The sequence below is a fragment of the Kogia breviceps genome, chromosome 3, assembly GCF_026419965.1.
Source record: "Kogia breviceps isolate mKogBre1 chromosome 3, mKogBre1 haplotype 1, whole genome shotgun sequence".
NCBI classification, from domain to species: Eukaryota; Metazoa; Chordata; class Mammalia; order Artiodactyla; family Physeteridae; genus Kogia; species Kogia breviceps.
The window spans coordinates 112,573,321-112,596,849 of NC_081312.1; the positions used below are offsets into that span (position 1 = coordinate 112,573,321).

At 37.3% G+C, this 23,529-nt stretch overlaps 1 protein-coding gene across 3 annotated transcripts in view; it reads right to left on the reverse strand.

The window, feature by feature from the left end:
• The window catches only part of ASB7 (ankyrin repeat and SOCS box containing 7), a 48,822-nt gene that overhangs the window by 20,364 nt on the left and 4,929 nt on the right, over positions 1 to 23,529 (reverse strand). For all 3 annotated transcript variants that reach the window (XM_059059589.2, XM_067029490.1, XM_067029489.1), the window contains exons 3-4: positions 20,876 to 21,000; positions 18,708 to 18,969 (exon numbers count right to left, since the gene is read on the reverse strand). In XM_059059589.2, coding sequence (XP_058915572.1) covers positions 18,708 to 18,918 — 211 coding nt within the window. In that variant the 5' untranslated portion in view covers positions 18,919 to 18,969; positions 20,876 to 21,000. The remainder of the gene's footprint in view (positions 1 to 18,707; positions 18,970 to 20,875; positions 21,001 to 23,529) is intronic.

A 23,529-nucleotide genomic window follows, 5' to 3' on the forward strand; every position in this document is an offset into this window, starting at 1 on the left:
CAATATGGCTTCTTTCTTTCCAACAGCTTTACTGAGGTGCAATAAAACTGAACCATTTTAAGTATACAGGTTGATGAACTCTGATGAATTGTATAGTCATGTGACTACCACTACAATCAAAATATTCCCATCATCTCAAAAAGTTCCTTCCTGCCTCTTTATGGACAATTTCCTGCCCAGACTCTGGACCCCAGGCAACCACTAATGTTTTGCCTTTCTATAATTTGATATAAGTAGAATCATAGAGTATTAGGCTTTTGTATTTGACTTTTTTCACTTATCATGTTTTTGAAATTCATACATGTTGTTGTTCATCAAAAGTTTGTCCCTTTGTATTGCTGAACAGTATTCCATAATATGGATATACAGTTATTTATTTATATAGTCAGTAGCAAATGGATAAATGGGTTATTCCTAGGCTATAATGAATAAGGCTACTGTGAACATTCATATACAAGTCTGTTTGTGGATATATGTTTTCAGTTCACTTGGGTAAATACCTAGGAGAGAATTGCTGGGTCATATGTTAAATGTACATTTAACCTCCTAAAGAAGGGCCAAACTGTTTTTCTAAGTGACTATACAATATTACACTCCCACCAGCAACGTATGAGAGTTCCTAATATTCTACATCTTCACTAATACTTGGCCTTATTAGTAATTTTATCCATTCTATTGAGTATAAAGTGGTAACTTATTGGGATTTAATATACATTACCCTGATGACTACTGATACTGGGCTTATTCTGATACTGGGTTTATTCATATAGTTTCTTTTGTGAAGTGTCTGTTGAAATCATTTATCCATTTTTATTGTGTAGTTGTTCTCATTATTGAGTTTAAAACTCAATTGTGTATATATTCTGGATACAAGCCCTTTTGTCAGATATGTTTTGTATTTTCTCCTAGTCTATGGCTTGCCTTTTCATTTTCTGTACTGTGTCTTCTGAAGAGCAAAAGTTTTGAATTTTGATGAAATCTACTGTCATTTGTTTTCTTCTATGGTTTGTGCTTTTTGTGTCCTGTTTAAGAAATCTTTGCCCAACACAACGTCACACAGGTTTTGTTTTCTTCTAGAAGTTTTATACTTTTAACTCTTATATTTAGGGCAATGGTCCATTGCTAGCTGATTTCTGTGTACAGTGTAAGATCAGATCAAGGTTCATTATTTTCCATATAAATTATTTTCCATATAAATATCTATATGATCCAGCACAATGTTTAAAAAAACTACCTTTTCCTCAATGATTTATCCTGGTGCCTTTGCCACAAAATGATTTACCATACAAGTGTGAATCTATTTCTGAACTCTATTCTGTTCCACTGATCTAAAAGTGTATCTATATACCAGTACCAGATTGTCTTGATTACTGCAACTTTATAGTAAATTTTGATAGAAGGTAACATTCCCAAACTTTCTTTAAACTGTTTTGGGCAATAAATTTTAGAATCAACCTACCAATTTCTTCAAACAAACCTGTTACAATGTTGATTGGAACTCTACCAACTTTAAAAATGTAAATCTGCCCCAAATTATCTAAATAATATTTATTCTTCCAAACCATGAGCACAGAATACCTATTTATTTAGATCTTCTTTAATTTCCCTCAGCAATGTTTTGTACTTTTCAGCGTACAGTACTACACATCTTTCATTACATTTATTATGAAGCTGTGTTGCTACCATAATGAATTGTTTTTACATTTCATTTTCTAAATGTTAATTACTGGTATAGAGAAATAAAACTGATTTTTGTATACCAACTTGTGTATTCTGTAATCTAGCTAAATTCACTTTTTAGTTCTAGAATGTTTTTGAGATTTCTTACGATTTTCTAAACATACAATTATGTTCTCTGCAAATAAAGACAGCTTTACTTCTTCCTTTCCAATCCCAGGACTCTTATTTGAACAATAAAATGTTGACGAAATGTAGTAAAAGCATATACCCTTGCCTTGTTCCTAATCTCAGAGGGAAAGAGTTCAGCAGTTCACCATTTACTATGATGTAAGTTGTAGTTTTTCACAGGTGCCTTTCCTTAGGGTTTGGAAGTTGTCTTCTGTTTTTGGCTTGCTGAGAGTCTTTATGATGAATGGGTATACTATATTGTCACATGCATTTTCTGCATCTATTGAAAGGATCATTTGGTATTTACTTTTATTCTATTAATAGGGTAAATTACTCATCATATTTTCAGATGTTAAACAAAGCTTGCATTCCTGGGATAAACACTATTTGGTCGTGATGTAATATTCTTTTTTATGTAATGATGGATGAGATTTGATAGTATTTTGTTAAGGTTATTTCTCTTTTGTCATGAGGGAAACTGGTCTGTGGTTTGCATTTCTTGCAATGTCTTTATTTGGTTTCAGGGTACTACTAAATGCCTTACATAATAAGTTTGGAAGTGTTTCCTCAAAGAGTTTGGGTAGTGTTGTTATTGTTTATTCCTTTAATATTTGAAATAATTCAACAGGGCTTCCCTGGTGGCGCAGCGGTTGAGAATCTGCCTGCCGATGCAGGAGACACGGGTTCGTGCCCTGGTCCGGGAAGATCCCACATGCCGCGGAGCAACTAAGCCCGTGAGCCATGGCCACTAGGCCTGCGCGTCCGGAGCCTGTGCTCCGCAATGGGAGAGGCCACAACAGTGAGAGGCCCGCATACCGCAAAAAAAAAAAAAAAAAAAAAAATGAAATAATTCAACAAAAAAGGCAGCTGGGCCTACCTAAAAATTTTTACTGTAAAGTTTTAATTATGAACTAAATTTCTTTGATGTAGTACTATTAGATTGTTCTATTTTTCCCTTGGGTCAGTTTTGGCCATATGTGTCTTTCAAGGAATCTGTTCATTTCTTCTAAATGGCAGTATGCTCATTATATTCCTTATTATCCTTTTAGTGTCGATAAGTTCTGTAGTGAAAACAGTTTTTTCCATACTTGATATTGGTGTCTTTTGTTTTCTTCATCAGTCTAGCTAGAGATTTATCAATTTTACTGATCTTTTCAAAGAACCAGCTTTTTCTTGGTTTCATAAATTTTCTCCATCATTTGTCCATTTTCAATTCCACTGATTTCTTTTCTTCTCTTTGTTATTTCATTCCTATTCTTACTTTGAATTTAATTGTAGCAGTATATAGAGACTGTTCCAAGATAGCCCCCTTTCCTCTCCCTTCCTTTGTCCTATTATTGTCATATATATTACATCTTTATATAAGCCCAACAACAGTTTTATAATTATTGTTTTATGTTGTTGGCTTTTAAGAGATGAAAAGGGGGTAATATATTTCCATTGTCTCTGGCAGCACGATTCTAAAGGGGCCCCCTCCCACAATCCCTGCCTCTTGATGCTCATGCCTTTGTGTAATTCTCTCCCCTCGAGTATGAGCAGGAACTGTGACTTCCTTCTAACCAACAGAATCTGGTAAAGGTGACGGAATGTCACTACTGTGGTTATGTTATGATACACAAGACTCCATCTTACTAGCAGACTCACTGTAGCTACTTTCACTGCTGCCTTGATGAACTAAAGAGCCTTGGTGGGAAAGCCCACAGGCCAAGACTCTGCAGGTTATCTCTAGGAACTACTGGCAACCTTCAGAGTAGCCAGCAAGAAGCTGAGGCCCTCAGTCCCATACATCCAAGGAATTCATCTGCTAACAACCTGAATGAGCCTGGAAGCAAATTCTTCTCCATTTAAACCTACAGATGAGAACAGTCGGGCCAACACCTTAAAACTGTGAAGTAATAAGTATATCTTGTATTAAGTCATATGTTTGTATAATTTGTTACACAGCAATAGAAAACAAATATACTGTTTTATACATGCATAATTACCTTTACCAGTGATCTTTATTTGCTCTGTGAATTTGGATTACACATGGTCCTTTTCTTTCAGCTTGAAGGACTTCTTTCAGTACTTCTTGTAAGGCAGGTCTGAGAGCAACAAATTCCCTTCATTTATCTGGGAACATCTTTATATCACCTTCATTTAAAAATTTTTTTCAATATTCTTATTGGCTTTTACTTTTTAAAAACTAATTTATTTATTTTTGGCTGAGTTGGGTCTTTGTTGATGCACACGGGCTTTCTCTAGTTGCGGCAAATGGGGGCTACTCTTCGTTGTGGTGTGCTGGCTTCTCATTGCGGTGGCTTCTCTTGTTGCGGGGCACGGGCTCTAGGCTTGTGGGCTCAGAAATTGTGGCTCACGGGCTCTAGAGCGCAGGTTCAGTAGTTGTGGCTCACGGGCTTAGTTGCTCCGCAGCATATGGGATTTTCCTGGACCAGGGCTTGAACCAGTGTCCCCTTCATTGGCAGGCGGATTCTTAACCACTGCACCACCAGGGAAGCCCTATCACCTTCATTTCTGAAGGACAATTTGGCTGGATTTAAAATTCCTGATTGACTGTTATTTGTTTTCAGTAATTACAAGATGTCATCCCACTGCCTTCTGGCCACTGTTGTTTCTTATGAGAAATCAGCTGTTAATCTTATCATTGAGGATCACTCGTACACAATGCATCACTTCTCTAGGTGCTTTCAAGATTTTCTCTTTGTTTTTAACATTCCCCAGTTTGACTATTACATCTCTTAGATGAATATCCTACTTGGAGACACTGAGTGTCTCAGATGTATAGTTTAGCATTTTTCATCAAATATAGGAAATTTTCAGTCATTTCTCCTTCAAATATTTTTTTCTTTCCCTTTCTCTCTTTGCCCTCTCTTTCCTGGCTCCCATTATGCCTCATGCATATATTGGTATGCTTGATAATGTTCCACAGGTCTATGGGGCCTTGACTGAGGCTGTGATACTGCTTGCAGCAAACAACACAGCAGCCTCACATTTAACAGGAGTCCTGGCAAATGAGAAAGCCATGTGGGCTTTGATAAGATGCTATCTATTTCTGGGAACTGGGAAGGCAGATTCATGCTTAAGAAAGACCAGAGAGGACCCCAGTTATCTACTCATCCCTGGCTGAACGTGAGGCCAGAAAATGGAAGATGGGGCATACTTGTAAATTGTCTGATTATTAAATGTGTCTCATCCTATACACAGATCTCCTTGGCAAAAGGTAGAAGACTTACCGGCTCAAATTTCTTAAGCATAACCTCTGACCAGTTACCAGTCAAACATAAGTTATTTTGGCCATAAGATGTCTTACATATCTTATTGTTGTTGATATTTTTAAAAATTCTTTTTTCTATATGTTCCTCAGACTAGATAATGTCTATTGATAAATTTTCAAGGTCACTGATTCCTCCTTTTGCCAGCTCAAATCTGCTGTTAACCACTCTAATGAATTTTTCATTTTAGTTACTGTATTTTCAACTCTAGAATTTCTATTTATATATATGTATATACATACATTCCCATTTACATATATAAAATTATATGTATTCTATCTCTTTATTAATCATTCCTATTTGATGTGTCACTGTCACATGTTTTCATTTAATTCTTTGAACATGGTTTCCTTAGTTCTTTGAACACATTTATAATAGCTATTGTGAAGTTTTGTTAACTAAGTGTAACATCTGGGCCCCTTCATAAACACTTTCTATTAGCTAGTTTCATTTCTTGTGTATGAGCAATACATTCCTGTTTCTTAGCATGCCTCATAATTTTACTGAAAATTGAAGATTTTAGACTATATCATAGCACCCCTGGATTTTGATCCTCACCTCTTCCAGGTGGGCTGCTGCTGCTATTTGTTTTAGTGAATTGCCTAGACTAATTCTACATAGTCTGTCTCCCTTGTAGTATACAGCCACTTACGTCTCTGCTAGTTTTTATTATTAAAGTCTGGCTTCTAGGGGCTGCTCCTAGGAATAACTTATGTTTGACCAGTAACTAAGTGGTCAGAGGCTGTGCTTAAACAATTTGAGCCAGTAAGGCTTCCACCCTTTGCCCAGGAGATCTGTGTATAGGTTGAGACACACATTCAATAAACAGACAATTTACAATTTACAGCTTCCATTTTCTGGCCTCATGTTCAGCCAGGGGTGAGTAGATAACTGGGGTCCTCCCTAGCCTTTCTTAAGTATGTATCAGCCTTCCAAATTCCCAGAAATATGTAGCATCTTATCAAAGCCCACATGGCTGTCTCATTTGCCAGGTCTCCTGTTAAATGTGAGGCTGCTCTTTGCTTGCCCCAACTGGTATTACAGCCTCAGTCAAGCAGCTGTGCTGTTGGACTTTCCAGTTTGTTTGCCACCTAGATCAAGACCACAGTTATTTTCAACAACAGTCCAGGCATGGAGAATTTCCATGGGCTCCAAAATCAGGTCAGTCCCTTCCATCATCGAGGAGGATTCCAGCTCCCATGATAATGTAACACAGAGATTGCTGGGGAGCAGAGAGGGTAAATGGCAACAGCCATTTTGGGCTCAATTTCTTCTTTTTCAAGTCTCTTAAGGTAAAAACTTCAGTAATTGATTTAAGATGGTTCTTCTTTGCTATTCAAACATTTATAGCTATAAATTCCTTTCTAAGCACTGCTCTAGTACATCCCACAAATTCTGATATATTGTATTTTCACTATCATTCAGTTCAAAATGTGTTTGATTTCTAAATGTCTGAGTTTGTCCTAGACGTGTTATTGTTGTTGATTTCTAACAGAATTCCATTGCAGTTAGGGAATATACCCTTAAGATTTCAGCCTTTTAAAATTTACTGACATGTATTTTATTGCCAGCATATGATTTATCCTAGTGTCCACATCATGCACAAAAAAGAATGTATATTCTGAAGGTATTGGATGCAATTTTCAAAAATATTAGGTCAATGTGTTTGATAATGTTTTTTATATTTTTCTATAGTTATTGATTTTTAAAATCTAGATGTTTTATCAATTGCTGAGAGATGTTAAAATCTCCAACATTCAAGATTGTGAAACTGTCCATTTCTCCCTTTAACACATATTTTGAAGTTCCCTTCAAATTTTTGCCTCACGTATTTTGAAGTTCTCTTTCTAGGTGTATGCACATTTTATGACTGTTATTCCTCCTAATAAAGTGCCCCATTTGTCACTGTGAAATGTCTCTCTTTAGTTCTGGTAATAGTCTATGTCTTGCAATCTATTTTATATGATATTAATGTAGCCACTCGGGCCTTCATATGCTTGCCATTTGCATGACATATTTCCATGATATATCCCATCCATTCATCTACTTTCAACCTACCTGTACCTTTATATTTAAAGTATTATCTTTGTAGTCAGCATGTAATTAACTGAGTTTTGTCTACTTACCTTTCTGATAATTTCTAACTTTTAATTGGAGTGTTTAGTCCATTAATGTTTAATATAATTATTGATATAGTTGAGTTTAGATTTACCATTTTATTATTTGTTTTCCATCTGTCTCCTCTATTGTCCCTCTTCTTCCCTTTACTACCTTTTCTTTTCTTTGTACTATCAGAACATTTTTTAACATTTCATTTTAATGTCTCCATTGACAGTTTAGCTATACTTCTCATTATCTTTTTTTTTTTTTTACTGGTTACTCTAAGGATTGGAATATATACACTAAACTGTTCAAAAACATTACCAGGATTTGTACAGAGGTTATTATATGCTTCCCATTTGTGTCTAAAAGCTCAAATACGTTTGGACATTACAAAATCCTAAAAGCATGAAAGTCAGAATTTTACAAAATATATGTATAAGCTTTGTACCCTAATTTACTATTTATGTGATTACTCTTCTTAAAAGTTTTAGAAAGCACCAAATGCAATTAGCTAAGTTACACAGGCATAGGCACTGCTTGGAGTTCTAAAAACCAGTTATGCATTGTGCCATGTTATTATAGGAAAAAAAAGCAACGATGGAGGAAAAAAAAAATCTAGCCAAAAACCTAAAACTTGACTAATAATTCAACACAGAACAAAGAGCCAGAAAGTCAGATGGTATAATATTCCCAAACAGAATTTCCCCAAGAAATATTACTTTTTTATTACTGAAAAACTAAAAATTTAGAGAAGCAGCAAAGCAAAAAACAGCATTCTCTAATAACTACTGTCAATATTGATGATAGACTTCTTTCAGCTTTCCTTCTATACATTTAAAAAAATTACTCATAATTGTAATCATAGTCTAAGTACTTAATTTTTCTTCTATATTTGGGCACTGAAAATGCCTCCATTTAAAAAATTATATATAATAAAGGATAAAATTTTCATACAGAAAATAATTCCTGTACTTAAGACTGCTTCCTTGGAATAAATTAATAGAAGTAGATTTATTGGCAAAAAAATCTCCCATTTCTCAGGATCTAACATACTACTCAACTTCTTTCCACAAGTGCTTTAATAAACATCTACCATCAATGTCCCTGTTTCATCACATTTGGAATTACCATTTGTAAAATCTTTCATTTTTGAAAAGCTAAAAATAATTTCTCACCATTCTGCTATGGATTTTTCTAATCACTTATCTCTCTCATTTACTTTCTTGTGTTTCATCAAGAGGATTTTACCTACTGTACCAAGAGAAGACCTGAGACACTTATCCTCAGGTTCCTCCAGGGATGTGTTTTATGGAATTAACTTCTAGATCTTCAGCTGACCACCCTCCAGGTCAGTTTGCATAAACACTGAATCTGAAGATAAATAAACACACTAGCTAATATAGGGTGGTTTCTTAATGTTACTCTCTTGAAATGTCCAGTGTAGTATTAGAATTTTTAGAAAGATTCAAATTGGGAAAATGAATATAATAATAGTGGGTTTCTTAAAATTCACACTCTTATAGTAGAGACTCTTCCCCATAATTCCAACAGCACACTAACCTGGTCCAAAAGATTACCAGGATTTGGACAGAGGTATTATTATATGCATCACATTTGTGTTTAGAAACACTAATACTTTTGGACATTATAAAACACTAAGTGTTCATCATTTTGAAGCAGGATGTTTGAAAGCAAAGCAGCAAAATATCACTTATCTGCACAGGCCAACATTTTATATCTACAAGGTCTAATATGTCTACCTACTAGTCACGTGTGGCTACTGAGCACTTGAAACGTGGCTAGTGTGACTGCGGAACTGAATTTTTGTTTAATTTAAATGTAAATACAGGCACATATTTTATTGCACTTCACTTTATTGCACTTCAGAGATACTGACTGCAACTTTTATAAACTGAAGGTTTGTGTCAACCCTACCTAGATCAAGTCCATCGGTGCCATTTTCCAACAGCATTTGCTTACTTTCTGTCTCTGTATCACATCAGGATAATTCTCAAAATATTTCAAACTTTTTCATCATTATTACATTTGTTATGGTGATCAGTGATCTTAGATGTGACTATTTTAATTAGTTAGGGTTGCCATGAATCATGCCCATAATAAGACAGCGAACTTAATCAATACATGTTGATTCTGACTGCTCCACTAACCAGCCGTTCCCCAGTCTCTCTCCCTTCTCCTCAGGCCTCCCTGTCCCCTGGGACAAAACAATATTGAAATCAGGCCTTTAACTGTTCAAATGAAGAGCCACATGTCTCTCACTTTAAATCAAAAGCTAGAGATGATTACGCTCAGTGAGGAAGGCACGTTGAAAACTGAGATAGGCCAAAAGCTCAGCTTCTTGTGCAAAACAGGTAGATAAGTTGTGAATGCAAAGGAAATGTTCTTGAAGGAAATTAAAAGTGCTAATCCAGTGAACACAGGAATAATAAGAAAGCAGAGCAGACTTTTTGCTGATATGGAGAAAGTCTGAGTGGGCTGAACAGAAGATCAAATCAGCCACGACATTCCCTAATTTAGCCAAAGCCTAATTCAAAGCAAGGCTCTAACTCCCTTCAATTATGTGAAAGCTGAGAGATGTGAGGAAATGTCCAAACAGTCTGAAGCTAGCAGAGGTTGATTCATGAGGTTCCAAGAAAGAAGCCAACTCCATAACATCAAAATGCAAGGTGAAGCAGCAAGTGCTGATGTAAAAGCTGCAACAAATTATCCAGAAGATAATTAATGAAGGTGGCTACACTAAACAACAGTGTTTCAATATGGATGAAACAGTGTTATATTGGAAGAAGATGCTACCTAGGACTTTCATAGCTAGAGAAGTCAAAGTGTAGCTTCAAAGCTTCAAGGGACAGGTTGATTCTCATGTTAGGAGCTAATGTAGCTGGAGACTTTAAGTTGAAGCCAGTGCACATTTACCATTCCCAAAACCCTAGTGCCGTTAAGAATTCTACCAAATCTACTCTGTCTGTGCTCTATAAATGGAACAACAAAGCCTGGATGACAGCACGTCTGTGTACAACACGGTTTACTGAATATATAAAGTTCGACGTTGAGATCTACTGCTCAGAAATAAAGACTTCTTTCAAAATATTACTGCTCATTGACAACACACCTAGTCATCCAAGAGCTCTGATAGAGATATACAATAAGATTAATGTTGTTTTCATGCCTAACACAATATCCATTCTGCAGTCCATGGATCAAGGAGTAATTTCGACTATGAAGTTTTATTATTGAATAAATACATTTCCTAAGCCTACAGCTGCCATAAATAGCGATTCCCCTGATGGATTTGGGCAAAGTAAATTGAAAACTTTTTGGAAAGGATTCACCATTCTAGATGCCATTAAGAACATACATGATTCATGGGAAGGGGACAAAATAGCAATATTAACAAGAGTCATGGATGCCTCTGAGGGTTCAAGACTTCAGTGCAGGAAGTAACTGCAGATTTCTTAGCAAGATAACTAGAATTAGAAGTAGAGCCTGAAGATATGACTGAATTGCTGCAATCTCATTATATAATTTTAACAGGTGAGGATCTGCTTCTCAGGGATGAGCAAAGAAAGTGATTTCTTGAGATGGAATTTACTCTCAGTGAAGATGCTGTGGAGGTTGTTGAAATCACAATAAAGGATCTAGAATACTACATAAACTTAGTTGATAAAGTAGCAGTAGGGTTTAACAGAATTGACTCTAATCTTGAAAGCAGTTCTACTGTGGATAAAATGCTATCAAACACACTGCATGCTACAGAGAAATCATTCGTGAAAGGAAGAGTTAATCAATGGTGGCAAACTTCATTTTTGTCGTATTTTAAGAAATTGCCACTCCAGCCTTCAGCAACCACCACCCTGGTCATTCAGTAGCCATCAACATGAGGGAAGATCCTCCACCAGCAAAAAGATTATGACTCACTGAAGGCTCAGATGATGGTTAGCAATTTTTTAGCAATAAAGTATTTTTTAACTAAGATATGTACATTGTTTCTTTAGACACTGGGAAACCAAAAAATTCATGTGACTCCCTCTGTTGCAATATTCGCTTTATTGTGATGGTCTGGAACCAACCCTCAGTATCTGTGAGGTTGCCTGCTGCCACACGTGCTATAGACAGCACAGGTTTAGATTAAACTAAAGAGAGCCTCACTTTTTTTTTTTTTTCCTTTTGGAGTATAGACAGTATTAGCAATTCAAATCAAATTTGCTCATTTCCTCAATGAAACTGGATTTCTCCCAAGCAGCAGCAAGCGTACTTCACATACCTGCTCCACAACCAGGCTTCCCTCTGTGGTCACATGGCTGTCACCACAGCACACAGACAGGCAGCCTCTTAGCTCTGAGTTTTGATAGCTCTTTGTGATCACTCATTGGTGGTTTCATGGTGCAGGTGTACACATTTAATTATAAGATCTGCTCCTTTAATGTACTTGAGATTAAAAATTTCTGGTAGGGTAAATGGCTGATATTAAACATCTATATCCTTTCTTCTTTTCAATTGCTTTGGCTATCTTTCCCCCACTCATTCAGTAAATGACAACTCTTTTCTTCCTGATCCTCAGCCCCCAAACCTCAGTTATTCTTAATTTCTTTCCCTCTCACCTCATAGCCAATCTATCAGCACATATTGTTGCCTCTCCATTTTCAAAATATATCCAGAATCTGACCACTTCTCAACACATCCACTGCTATCATGTAGCCCAAGCCACGAACATCTCTCACCGGAACTATTCCAAAGTGTCCAGACAGGTTTTCCTATTTCTCCTCTGCTCCTCCACAATCTATCTTCCTCAGAGCAGCCAGAGTGAGCCCTTAAGTAAGTTCATATCGTTCCTCAGTTGAGAAGTATTCAATGGCACTCCCATTCTCAGTACAAAGTCCAAAGTCTTTTCCATGCCTTCTAGGAGCTATAGAACATGTCAGCTGACTCTCTTTAGCCCTGTTTGCTCCCCTCTCCCATTATTCTGCTCCAGCCACCGTCTTCCTGGCTTTTTCTTGAAAGTACTAAGCATGCCCCCAGCCTACAGTTTTTATTTTAACACTTTCCCTTTAACATTTTTCTCCCAGATACACACATGGTTTGGTCTTCGTTTCTTTCAGGCCTCAGCTAACATGTCACATTAGAGGCCTTCCCTGAATACCTAATTTAAAACAGAAGCCTGTACCTCTTTATCCCTTCTTTGCCTCCTTTTTCTTCATGACTTGATATCATATATTTACTGTCAACTACTGAAATGCAAGTGCCGTGATAGCAGGGACTTTATTTTGTTACTGTATTCCCAGCCCTCAGAACAGTGCCTGGCACATAGTAGTGCTCAATAAATACACGTGGGGTGCAGGTAAATAAGGCCGCAATCCTGACCAGGCAGCAGTGGCTGAGGTCTTGGGCCCTTTCCCTAAGCTCCCAATACTACAACCAGTGAGCTTGCTACAACAAACAGCTGTTTCTCCCACTCCTCTCTGTCAAATGGCTCACCACTGTCCCCAAAATAAATGACCAGATATGCTCCAAATATACTGAATTTTTTTCAGTTCCTAAAACCAAACATGCTCCCTTTCTTCTTCAGCCCTTTACTCAGTGTCTTCTGTGTTTGAAGGAACCCCACACCTCCACCCTTCCAGCACCCCACGCAGCCTCACCTTTCAAGAGCTTGATGCAAACCATGCCTTCTCTAGTAAGCCTTCGATGCCACTCCCACCACCTTTACCCCAACAACTGGGGTGGTCTTTTATACACGGCGCTTAGCTCACTCTGCTGGGACTGCATTGTTTTCTTACAGGTCATACAGAATCATGGTTAAGACAATGGGTTTGAATCCTGGCTCTACAATTTATGAAGTGAATGACTATGAGCAAATTACTTACCATCCTGTGGCTCAGTTTTCTCAGTGGAAAAATTACTACTTACCCTCACAGAATAGTTGTGAAGAATTAGGCTGATACTAAATGCTCAACAAATGTTGGCTACAGATCCATCCACCCACCAGACTATGAAGTGCCAGAAGGCGAGCACAATGATTACATCCATATCTCAGGGCCTGGCCAGAGCCTGGCATACGTTACGTGCTCAATAAATATTTGCTGAATAAATATATGAATGAGTGACCAACTGGCCACCTCATCCTCGTCTAACAATCTTTATGAATTCTATCTCAGGCACAGAGGTGGGGGAGGGTAGAGGGAGGGAAAGAGGAAGGTGAACCCTTGTTTCTTATGCATTTCTTTGCTCACTTTCCCATACCTGAATCTTTGACTGCATTTCACCTTAATGTCCATCACAAAATAAACGTATTAACAGGAGGGGACCAATCTAACTGGAAGTTTATAAGCTCTTAAAGAAACTGTGGTTTAAGGAAAAGAGCAGGTATGATGAATTCAGGGACTTTTCTAATCCCACCTGGCCCATTTTCAATCAATATTTTTTAATAAAAAGAAAAGGATCAGCCTTGTCTCTGTAAGGCTGGGGAACAATTATTTTAGATAACTGGTGTTTGTTTCCTCTTTCTCTCTCATTGAGAACAGTACATATACAGGTTCTGTCCTCATGAAGCCTCAGACTAACAAGAATAGAATTAAATAGAATACTACAAAAATAATTTATTATGCTTGTGATAGGAATGACAATAAAAAGGTACAGAGACCGATAGTATCACATGATAGAAGGATCTGACCAAGTCCGGATGGTAAGGGAAGGCTTCCCTGAGAAAGTGTCGGGAGAGGTGAGGGAGAGGCAGGCAGGAGCCAGGCGAAGGTAGCAACAGTGCAGACCTGAGCAGAGGGACCCCAGCAGGTCCTGGGCACATGCCTCTGAGCTCAGTGAGTCTGAAAGAACGCAGATAGGCTGTGGCTCAAAGACAAGCTGGAAAGATATCGCAGAGGAGCAGACGCTGCGGGGCCGTGTAGGTCACATTAAGGACTCAATACTGCCCCAAGAGAAGTGGGAAACCACCGACGGATTTTGAAAGGAAATATTTTAATTGTCATTTTTAACAGATCACTCCATCTAGAGACTGGTTGGAAGGGGGCAGGAACGGAAGCAGGGATGAAAAAGACATCATAACTGTCCTGGTGAGGAACAAGGTTTCCTTGCCCAAAGGTGGGGCAGTGCCTCCAACGAAAGGAAGTGAAAAGATCTGACAAGTATTTAGGAGAATGGTTTCTAGATTTCTGGCACAGCAGTCATAGGCTGTAGTGCCATCTACTGCAAAAGAACACGGTCAAAGCAGCAGCTTGTGCTGCGCTGTGCTGTGAGCCACAAGTGTGGAGAAGCTGAACAGGCAGCTGGGTACCCTGGTCTAGAAATCAGAAGCCAGGCCTAGACTAAATACAGAGCAAGTCTAAGCATCACATGTGGCCAAGGGGAGCGAGGAGGAAGAGGTCTCCTCTCCTGTTTGTGTTTCCAAATCTATACATAATGTGCTATTAAAAACTACTCCCGGGCTTCTCTGGTGGCGCAGCGGTTAAGAATCCGCCTGCCGATGCAGGGGACATGGGTTCGAGCCCTGGTCCGGGAAGATCTCGCATGCCGCGGAGCAACTAAGCCCGTGCACCACAACTACTGAGCCTGCGCTCTAGAGCCCGGGAGCCACAACTACTAAGCCCATGTGCCACAACTACTGAAGCCCGCATGCCTAGAGCCCGTGCTCCGCAACAAGAGAAGCCCTACAATGAGAAGTCCACGCACCGCAACGAAGAGTAGCCCCCGCTCCCTGCAACTAGAGAAACCCCGCGTTCAGCAACAAAGACCCAACACAGTCAAAAATAAAGAAATAAAATAAATAAATTTATTAAAACAAAAAAATAAAAACCTACTACCTAAATCTCTTACTGTACTAGGGTAAAAGGAGGAAGTAAAAGGTGCTATTCAAGAGTAAGTGAGGGGCTTCACCAAAATATGTAATTTTGTTGTTTTAAAATTTTATATGGAAATGTAAAGTGCTAAGAATAGCCAAGACATCCTTAAAGGACAAGGAGAGGAGATTTGCTCCCCTAGATATTAAAACTTATTAGAGAATAATAATAATTTACAACAATATTATACTGACCGAGGGATATAACAACTGACAATAGAACTAATGGAACCATGTATATATAAAAACTTTATACCTGAGTAGGCAAGACATAACAATGAGGAAAGAAAGGATAATTTAGGCTACCTTTATGTATGAAATTGTACCTGACCACCTCATGTTATACACCAAAACCAATTCTGGATAGATTAAAGACCTAAATGCCATGAAACATTTTAGAAAAAAATATAGGCAAATAATGACCCTGTGGTATGATGTACAAGACACAAAAAGTACAAACCATAAGCCAAAAGAAAAACACAGTTTACGTACTTAAAATGCAAACTTCTGCCCCCCAAAAACAAGCAAAACAACAATGTGGAAAAGCTAAAAGCTGGGAAAAGACTGTTGCAACATATAACTAACAGCAGAGAATACATAAACAACTCCTACAAGTCATAAGAAAAAGACAAGCAAGCAGCCCAGTCTTGCGATGCTTTGTTACTCATATGTCATTTTCGGGAAAAAAGGAGGCAAGCAAATCACACAGAGGAAGAGCAAACCACTTAGTGATACACTCCTGGCAAAGGCAGGGGACTGGGCACCCTCCCACCTGGTAAGGTTAGAGCCATTAACAACCTTTGGAGGACAATTTGTCAATATCCATCAAAACAACAACAGAAAAAAACCTAACAACCCTTTGATGTGGCAATTGTACTTCTTGGAATTATCCAAGAGATAAATTCACATATATAAAAAGATTAGTCAAGGACATTCTCTGTAATACTGTTTCTAGAAGCAGAAAAATGAAAAATTAGAATGTCCAACAATGGGGAATAAGTTTTACATCCATACAATGGAATCAATGACAAGGAACTATCACTTAGAGAAACTGTTTTGTGAAAAAAATCAAGATGCAGAACACACGATTAACAAAAGAGAAGCAGGCTAGAAGATGGAGGGTGGAAAATATGCACACTTACATGCATAGACTATCTCTGCAGGGACACAAAAGAATCCAGTAAGAATGACTGCCTCTGGGAGGGAGAGGAGGGGCCAGTGCTGAAAAGCAGACATTTCCCTCTCACTGAACAGTCCGTAACACCTTTCGTTTTGTTTTTAACCATGTATATATATGTATGTGTTACCTTCTTAATAAAATGTCCTACTGAGAAAATTTCAGCCACTCAAAAAATAAAAAAGAATAGTTTAGACAAACGATAGTATATCCATACTAATAAATACTACATCTAGCAGTTGAACAGAGTAAACCTATATGTATTAATACTGAATAGGTACAAGGTTCCTTTTTGGGGTAATGAAAATGTTTTAAAATTGGCTGTGGTAATGGATGCCCAACTCTATGAATGCACTAAAAGCCATTGAATTGTACACTTTAAAAGGGTGAATTGTAAGGTATGTGAATTCTATCTCAATAAAAGCTGTTAAAAATATCTATATACACATATATACACAAAAAGAGAGAGGGGGATGGTGAGGAAATAGGATTCAGCAAACTGGGACCAGAGGCCGAATCCGGCACACCACTGGTTTTTATAAATATAGTTTTATCGGCACATGGCCACACTCATTCATTCACATATTGTCTATGGCTGCTTTCATGCCACAAAAGCAGAGTTGAGTAGTTAACAACAGAGACAGGAGGGCTTTCAAAGCCCCAAATCTTTACCATCTGGCCTTTCACAGAAAAAGTTTGCCAACCCAATATTTAAAAAGTCTTAAGTTATATACAGCTGAGCAAAAAATAACAGTTGCAGAATAATACAGTCAGTATGATACCATATATGTTCTAAAAACCACACACAACACAATAAGACATATTTTCTATAAGTACATTTAGGAAATGATCTAGAAAGATAAGGACCAAACCAAACTCATACTCATGAGTTACTTCTGGGCAGGGGTAGGCAGATAAGGATTGGGAGTTGGCCAAAGGGGACTTTGGCTTTATTTGTAATTTATTTGAAAATGTATTTTATTTGTTTTAAGGAGACAAGTTCATATATTACCTGAGTAATTGAACTTTCTTTCTTAATTAATATTTTAAATGCAAAGCTGGCAGAAACAGAAAAGTAACAGGACTAGGTAGAATTTAAAAATGTGAGTTCTGATCTTGGTCTTAATTTTACTAAGCACTGCCAGAATTTTAAGTATTCTGATCCTACACCCACTTCTTAGTTTTTTCAGATCTTTCTCCTGGCATTCCTCTTACATTTCTCCTCCGTTGCCTTCAAAGCTGAGGTTTTCAAGTTCCAAGGTGAAATGAGATATGAGCAAGGGCAGCAGGGTGGGATGGAGGATGGCTACAAAGGAAGGAGGCACAGGCTAGCAAATGGTGGTGTGCTGTCAACAGTCAACTATTTCGGGGATATAATTCTTATTTCAGGGCCACTCGGATGTGTGATGATTCCTAGTCTCAAGTTTAGCAGGACTTTGCAGTAAGTCCACGCTCATAGCCTTTGTATTCCTATCTTCACGTAATTCACAAGACCCTGATGAGAGCTGTGTGACTTCTAACATTTTCTGTACTTCAAATTAGTTTGCAAGTAAGTTGACTAGTCTTGTAACAAAGTACACCATAGAAATGGAACTAAATGACTGTTAATAAGCAATCCAGGCCCTAGAATGGTACATAATGGATCCTGAGTCCCAACCAAGCTCTTTTACACCATAATTTATAAAAATAATATGGGTAAAAATGACAAAATACACTTGTTCATCTTTAGGAAAATAAATTAAGTGAAAATCTAATGGGAGAAAAAAGTAAATGACTTTAAGACAATTATTAGTTACTATTAATTACAGGAATGGACAGTTTTTCAAGCAAAAACATTAAATGTCAAATGTAGTTTCCAACTGCATATGTTTACACAAAATTAGACCTCAGCTAACCAATCTGGTAGAAGACCTAGAAACTATGTACAATTCTAGAAAAGGCAAGTGCTCTAAAACAGTAATAAAAGCAACTAAAATTTTGTTATGAAGAGGTAAATTCAAAAGATAGGGTACCCTGAAGGCCATGGTATTGACAGGGGGCCTGTGCTAGCTCAGTCAGCTTGAGCAAGTCTCAAAAGGGGGAGCTTGAGCAACTCTCAGTTGTTGGGACCACAGCCACTTCTGCTTCTGAAACAAAGCAACTGGACAACCTGAAGAAGGGCTACTTTTAGATGAAATAATCTGGGGAAATCTGGCTGTATAGAAACTAGAGTTACAAGGGGAAAAAAGCACATTCAACAAAGATTTTTTAGACAATCTGGTTTTAAACAAGACTCAGCATGATTTTAACACATCTTCACAAAGGAGAGAATAAGAAGTCAAGTATTAGCATAAAGAAGCATTAGAAATTATATACACAAGCACTCATATCTTTTAAACTAAATAGAATTTCATTTTAAGTTTCTCCTTGGGAAAAAAGGGTTTGCTCCTAATAAACTCACCTCCATGTTCTAGAAATACTCGAACACATCTTTCCTTTCCTCTTGCTGCAGAGAAATGAAGCAGGGTCCAGCCATTAGCATCCCGGCCATTTGGAGAATAGCCTTGTTCTAACATCTTTCGTACCGTGTGAACATCCCCGGCAGCCACTGCAGCTTGAATCTGCAACTCTTCCTGGAGTTCAGGGTTCCTTCGACAATGGTGGTGTAACATCCTAGCTGAGTCCACTTTTTACAAAGGATTCATTAGGTCACAGGGATCAGCCTTGAAGGGTAGGTAGGATACATAAAATTTAGAATACTTGACACCTGACAGTGTGTTCATTAAATAGCACAGAATTTTCCATTGCTAAATCATGTAAACTTTAGTGATGACAGTTCATACTACTACAACAAATTAACATGTATCAGTTTTGACCAAAACTTTCAGTTATTTCCCTAAGATTATAAAAGATTTCAAAAGGAAAGTGAGGCATAAAGCCCTAAAATGCTGAAACAGGAAATTTCTTCTGCAGCCTTTTGTAAACTCAAAGCAAACATTAATGAACACAACATTTATTTTAGGTAAAATGGAAAGTGATGCTGGGCAGCTGAAGATGGAGACAACAGAGGAAGCAAATGAATACTTGTCTTAGGAGTTTGCATTTACCTGATGCACACGGAAAATTTAAGTTATAAACCATTCAAGGATTCTATCACAGATCAGTGAGTATATATCGAGTATCACATGGACAATTCATAGACTAGGAGGACTAAAGACCTCCAGCTATGAGAAGTAGTTTAAATTTTTAAAAAAGCAAAAACCTTTAGGCTGGTCCCCTAAAGTATTTCAACAATATTTTATTTTTAGCTCCAAAGAGTGGAAAGCTGGGGGGAAGGGGAAGTGGGTGGGGTTTAAGTAAATTAGAGGAAAATGTGTAGATTATATTTACTTTCCTTTTGTTTCTGTCTCTCTTTCTATCCTCCCCACTTTATGTCCTCTGAGGCACGATTTACTACTCCACATTTCTTTTGCACTTTTCTAATTTCCATTTTCCAGAAGTTTTATTCTACAAATACTCAAAGTAGCAAGATCATACAAAATATTTAAAAACTAAAGGAATCTAAACAATCTGTTGATTAACCACATGAAAAAAGTAAAAGCAGTGTATAGAATTCCAACACTCTCTAATAGGTCACAAAAGAGGTGTGTACTCAAACTCAATGTAAAATGAGATCTCCTTCATTCAAAGAGGAAAAGTTCAAACTGAATTGGTGAAAAGTTACATCTTATATGTGTGTATACAAAAACTTTTTTAGTGCATTTTTAAGCTTTTAAATACATACAGAAACTTAAACTCCATAATTCTAGGAAGCCATTCCATCTGGGCTAACTTTAAAGTATAGATTAAATTCACCTCCTAATTAGTAGCTTCCATTTCTAAAAATAAAAAATTATGTGAAAGTCCTTTAAAGACATTCTGGTCTCATATGTAGGTTAGACATCTTGGGATAATCTTGTTACCAATAATAGTTTACCCTGTAAAACTTCTCCTTATAGACTGTACAAAGGTCAACTTAAGCCTAACTTAGGTCATCATAACTTAGATCTTATTATCACAGCTTAATAGTATAATCACATATCCTACCTTGTTTCATACATAGAAAATGGTTATTACAAACTCCTAAGTGTCACTGCTAAGTAATGTAATTTAAAAATATCAGGCTATCTCCTCAAGGAAAATTGGGAAATGAGAAATTTCCTGACAATTTGTTTTCTTAATAAACGTGATTTCCCCCATCTCTTCACTTAATTACTTTTTCAACTGACACTAAAATTAAGTCTCTTGTCTTAGAAATTTTAAAACCAAGAATCCTTTTGGAATAGGTTTTTGCTTATTTTTAGCATTATAAGGAAAGATGAAGACCATTAGAAGAAGTTAATAGAAACTACAACCATATACTCAAAACAATCATCTTTAACAGATTTTTCTTTTTTAATTGGGATGATCACCTTGGCACTTAAGGCATACTATGCAAGGAAAAAGATTCAAACAATATCAAAACAAACTTGGATTTTCTTTTAGCAAGTGCTCTGTTTAGTATAAATAAGGTGATCTGAAGGAGAAATAAAAGCTAAATGGATTTTCTCCCAGAACAGCACAGATGACCTATGGCCATCAGTCACTTACCTTACGGGAAGAATGCCCCTTTTCCTGATATGTGGATTGCCTAAAAACCATTGTGCACATACAGCATAGTGAGTAGGGGCCTCACAGTGTGTCCAGATTCCGGTGTCAATGAGCTCTTTCTTAACCTAAAAACGAATGAAATAACAATCACGGGAAATTTTCTAAAAAAAAAATAAAGAAACATAGCTGCCTAAGTAGGCTACCTTTTGATGAGCTTATATTTTAGCACTTTACAACAAACTGACAGAACAAAGAAAGAACTCAAATCAATTCTTAGAAAAAATGATCTCAAATCTACATTAACCTGCAAGGTTGTATAGGATATGACTTATTTTCAGGAATTTTTTTTTCTAAAAAGGCAGGTTTTTTTTTTTTTTAATGAATAAGGAAAATAATAAATCACATACTTGGAATTTGGATGCAAACACAAATTCTTCTTTTTGCTCTATTCAAAATATATTTTCAGTACTGAATTACTTTTTAGTTGACATCGCAAGTTTCTTACTCTTTCTAAACAATTAAAATGAGAATATATCTGCATTCAATACAATAGGTGGCCAGGGTCAAAAATGGAATCTATGGCAACTAAAAGGGGATTTTCTTTAAATGCTGGTTCTTCGTACATGCAAAAGGCATCACGTTAATAATTTTGAAACTTTTATTCCTTTATGCATACACCAAACTAGGTAAAAGATTAACAGTCTTGCCAGCTTCTCCATATGGATTCTGAAAAAAATTCTCTACAACTAAAAGAATAGGGATCTTTCTCCATGTCAAATAAATCCTATATCTGTGAATTCCATTAAGGTTAAGAACACAGGCAAAGTGACTTCCATGCATTACACCAGAATCCCTCTAGGAATTACTCACTGGGAGAACTGCCACCCCATCCCAGTGGGGTGGGTGTGCTAATAAGCCCTCCATCACTTAAACAAGGAATGGTCAAGCTGCCTGGCAACCTGATGAGCTATGGAGAAAAGTGACAGTCATAGGTGGTGGTGGCTACAGACCAGAATTTTCAACCAATCAAAATTAGTATGGTCTACTTTGAACCTTTCCTCTTTTCACACCTTATTTTTCCTTGTCAAACTTCTTCAAGGAAGGCCAAAGACTTTGCAAACATGTACTTGGAAATAAGTAATATTTGGTTTAAAACTCTGCTTAACACTTCTAACTGAACTAGGCATGATCAGAAAAACTCCTACATGGCAAGCTGTAAAAAATGCACAGTTATCCTTACAGAAATGGCTGATTCTAAGACTGGGCAAGAAATATAGAAGATGAGCCTAGAGCATCTCACAGTGCCAAAAAGCAAGGAAGTGCTCCAAGAAAAATGCCATGATGGGGGTATGTCAAAGGGACACAGGAGCCAACCAAAAGAGCTCTCAATAGCCAAGATGGAACAATTCAAACAAGAAGATAATCAAAGTACTATTAGAGTCCAACCCAAAGTACAGAATAAATATCAATAAGTCTGTATTGATATAAATAACTAATTAAATTTTAAAAGGGTGAGGAGAATCAAATCTCCTGTGCAAAATTCCAAATAATTTGTGTAAATTCTCTCCCCTCAAGGAGGTGGAGCACAACTCCTCTCTCCTTAAGTGTGACTTCCTTTCAAAGAGGATAGTATGGGGGAGGGGGAAAGAAACTTTACAGTGGGAAACCTGAAAAACACTGCCTCAGCCAGGTGATCATGGTCAATATCAAGAGTGCCAAGTCATGTTGTTAGTTTGATATGATGAGAATGGCAATGTACCTCTGTGCTCTTTCTCCCCAAAACCCATAAGCCTAGCCTAATCATGAGGAAAATATCAGACTAATTCCAATTGAGGGGCATTCTACAAAATACCTGACCAGTACTCTTCAAAATGTCAAGGTCATCAAAAGCAAGGAAACAAAGAAGTCTGAGAAACAGTAATAGCCAAGAGGAGCCTAAAGAGACGACTAAATGGAATGTGATATCCTAGATGGGATCCTAGAACAGAAAAAAGATATTAGGTAAAAGCTAAAGAAATCTGAATACAGTATGGGTTTTAGTTAATAAGAATGTTCATTACCGGTTCATTAATTGTGGCAAACATATCTATTAATATAAGATGTTAATTAGGGGAAAGTGAGTGTGCAGTATATGGGAATTCTGTATTACCTTCGCAATTTTTCCATAAATCTAGAACTGTACTAAAGTAAAAAATGCTAACCAACGTCTCCAATGATGAGCCTGCAGCGTCTCCACAAAGGAACATGTGATTACTTCACATGTGAGCTACACCTACAGTGCAAGAATGAACACCACTGAATGCCTTACTTCTAAGTGCGTCCTCAGTACTCCCTGCCTCCCAAGAAAAGTGGAGATGACCCTCTACGGTCTTGAGCCTTTAAGAGTCCTTGTTCTTGTTGTTGTTGCTTTCCATATAGCCATCACCACTTCCATGAATGCAGCAGAGTGGTGGGGAGGACATATGAGGTGGGGGTTGAGGAGACTATGAAATGGTATTAATTTATTAATAATATCAAGAAAGGCTTTGTTAAAAGTCAAAGTGACTCAACTATTTCTCTCTTATAAGAAAGACGCACAAACAATAGTAACCTGTGATAATCCCACATGGTCTGCTTCAATTAGACAAATGAAAGTCTACTGAGTGCCTGACACA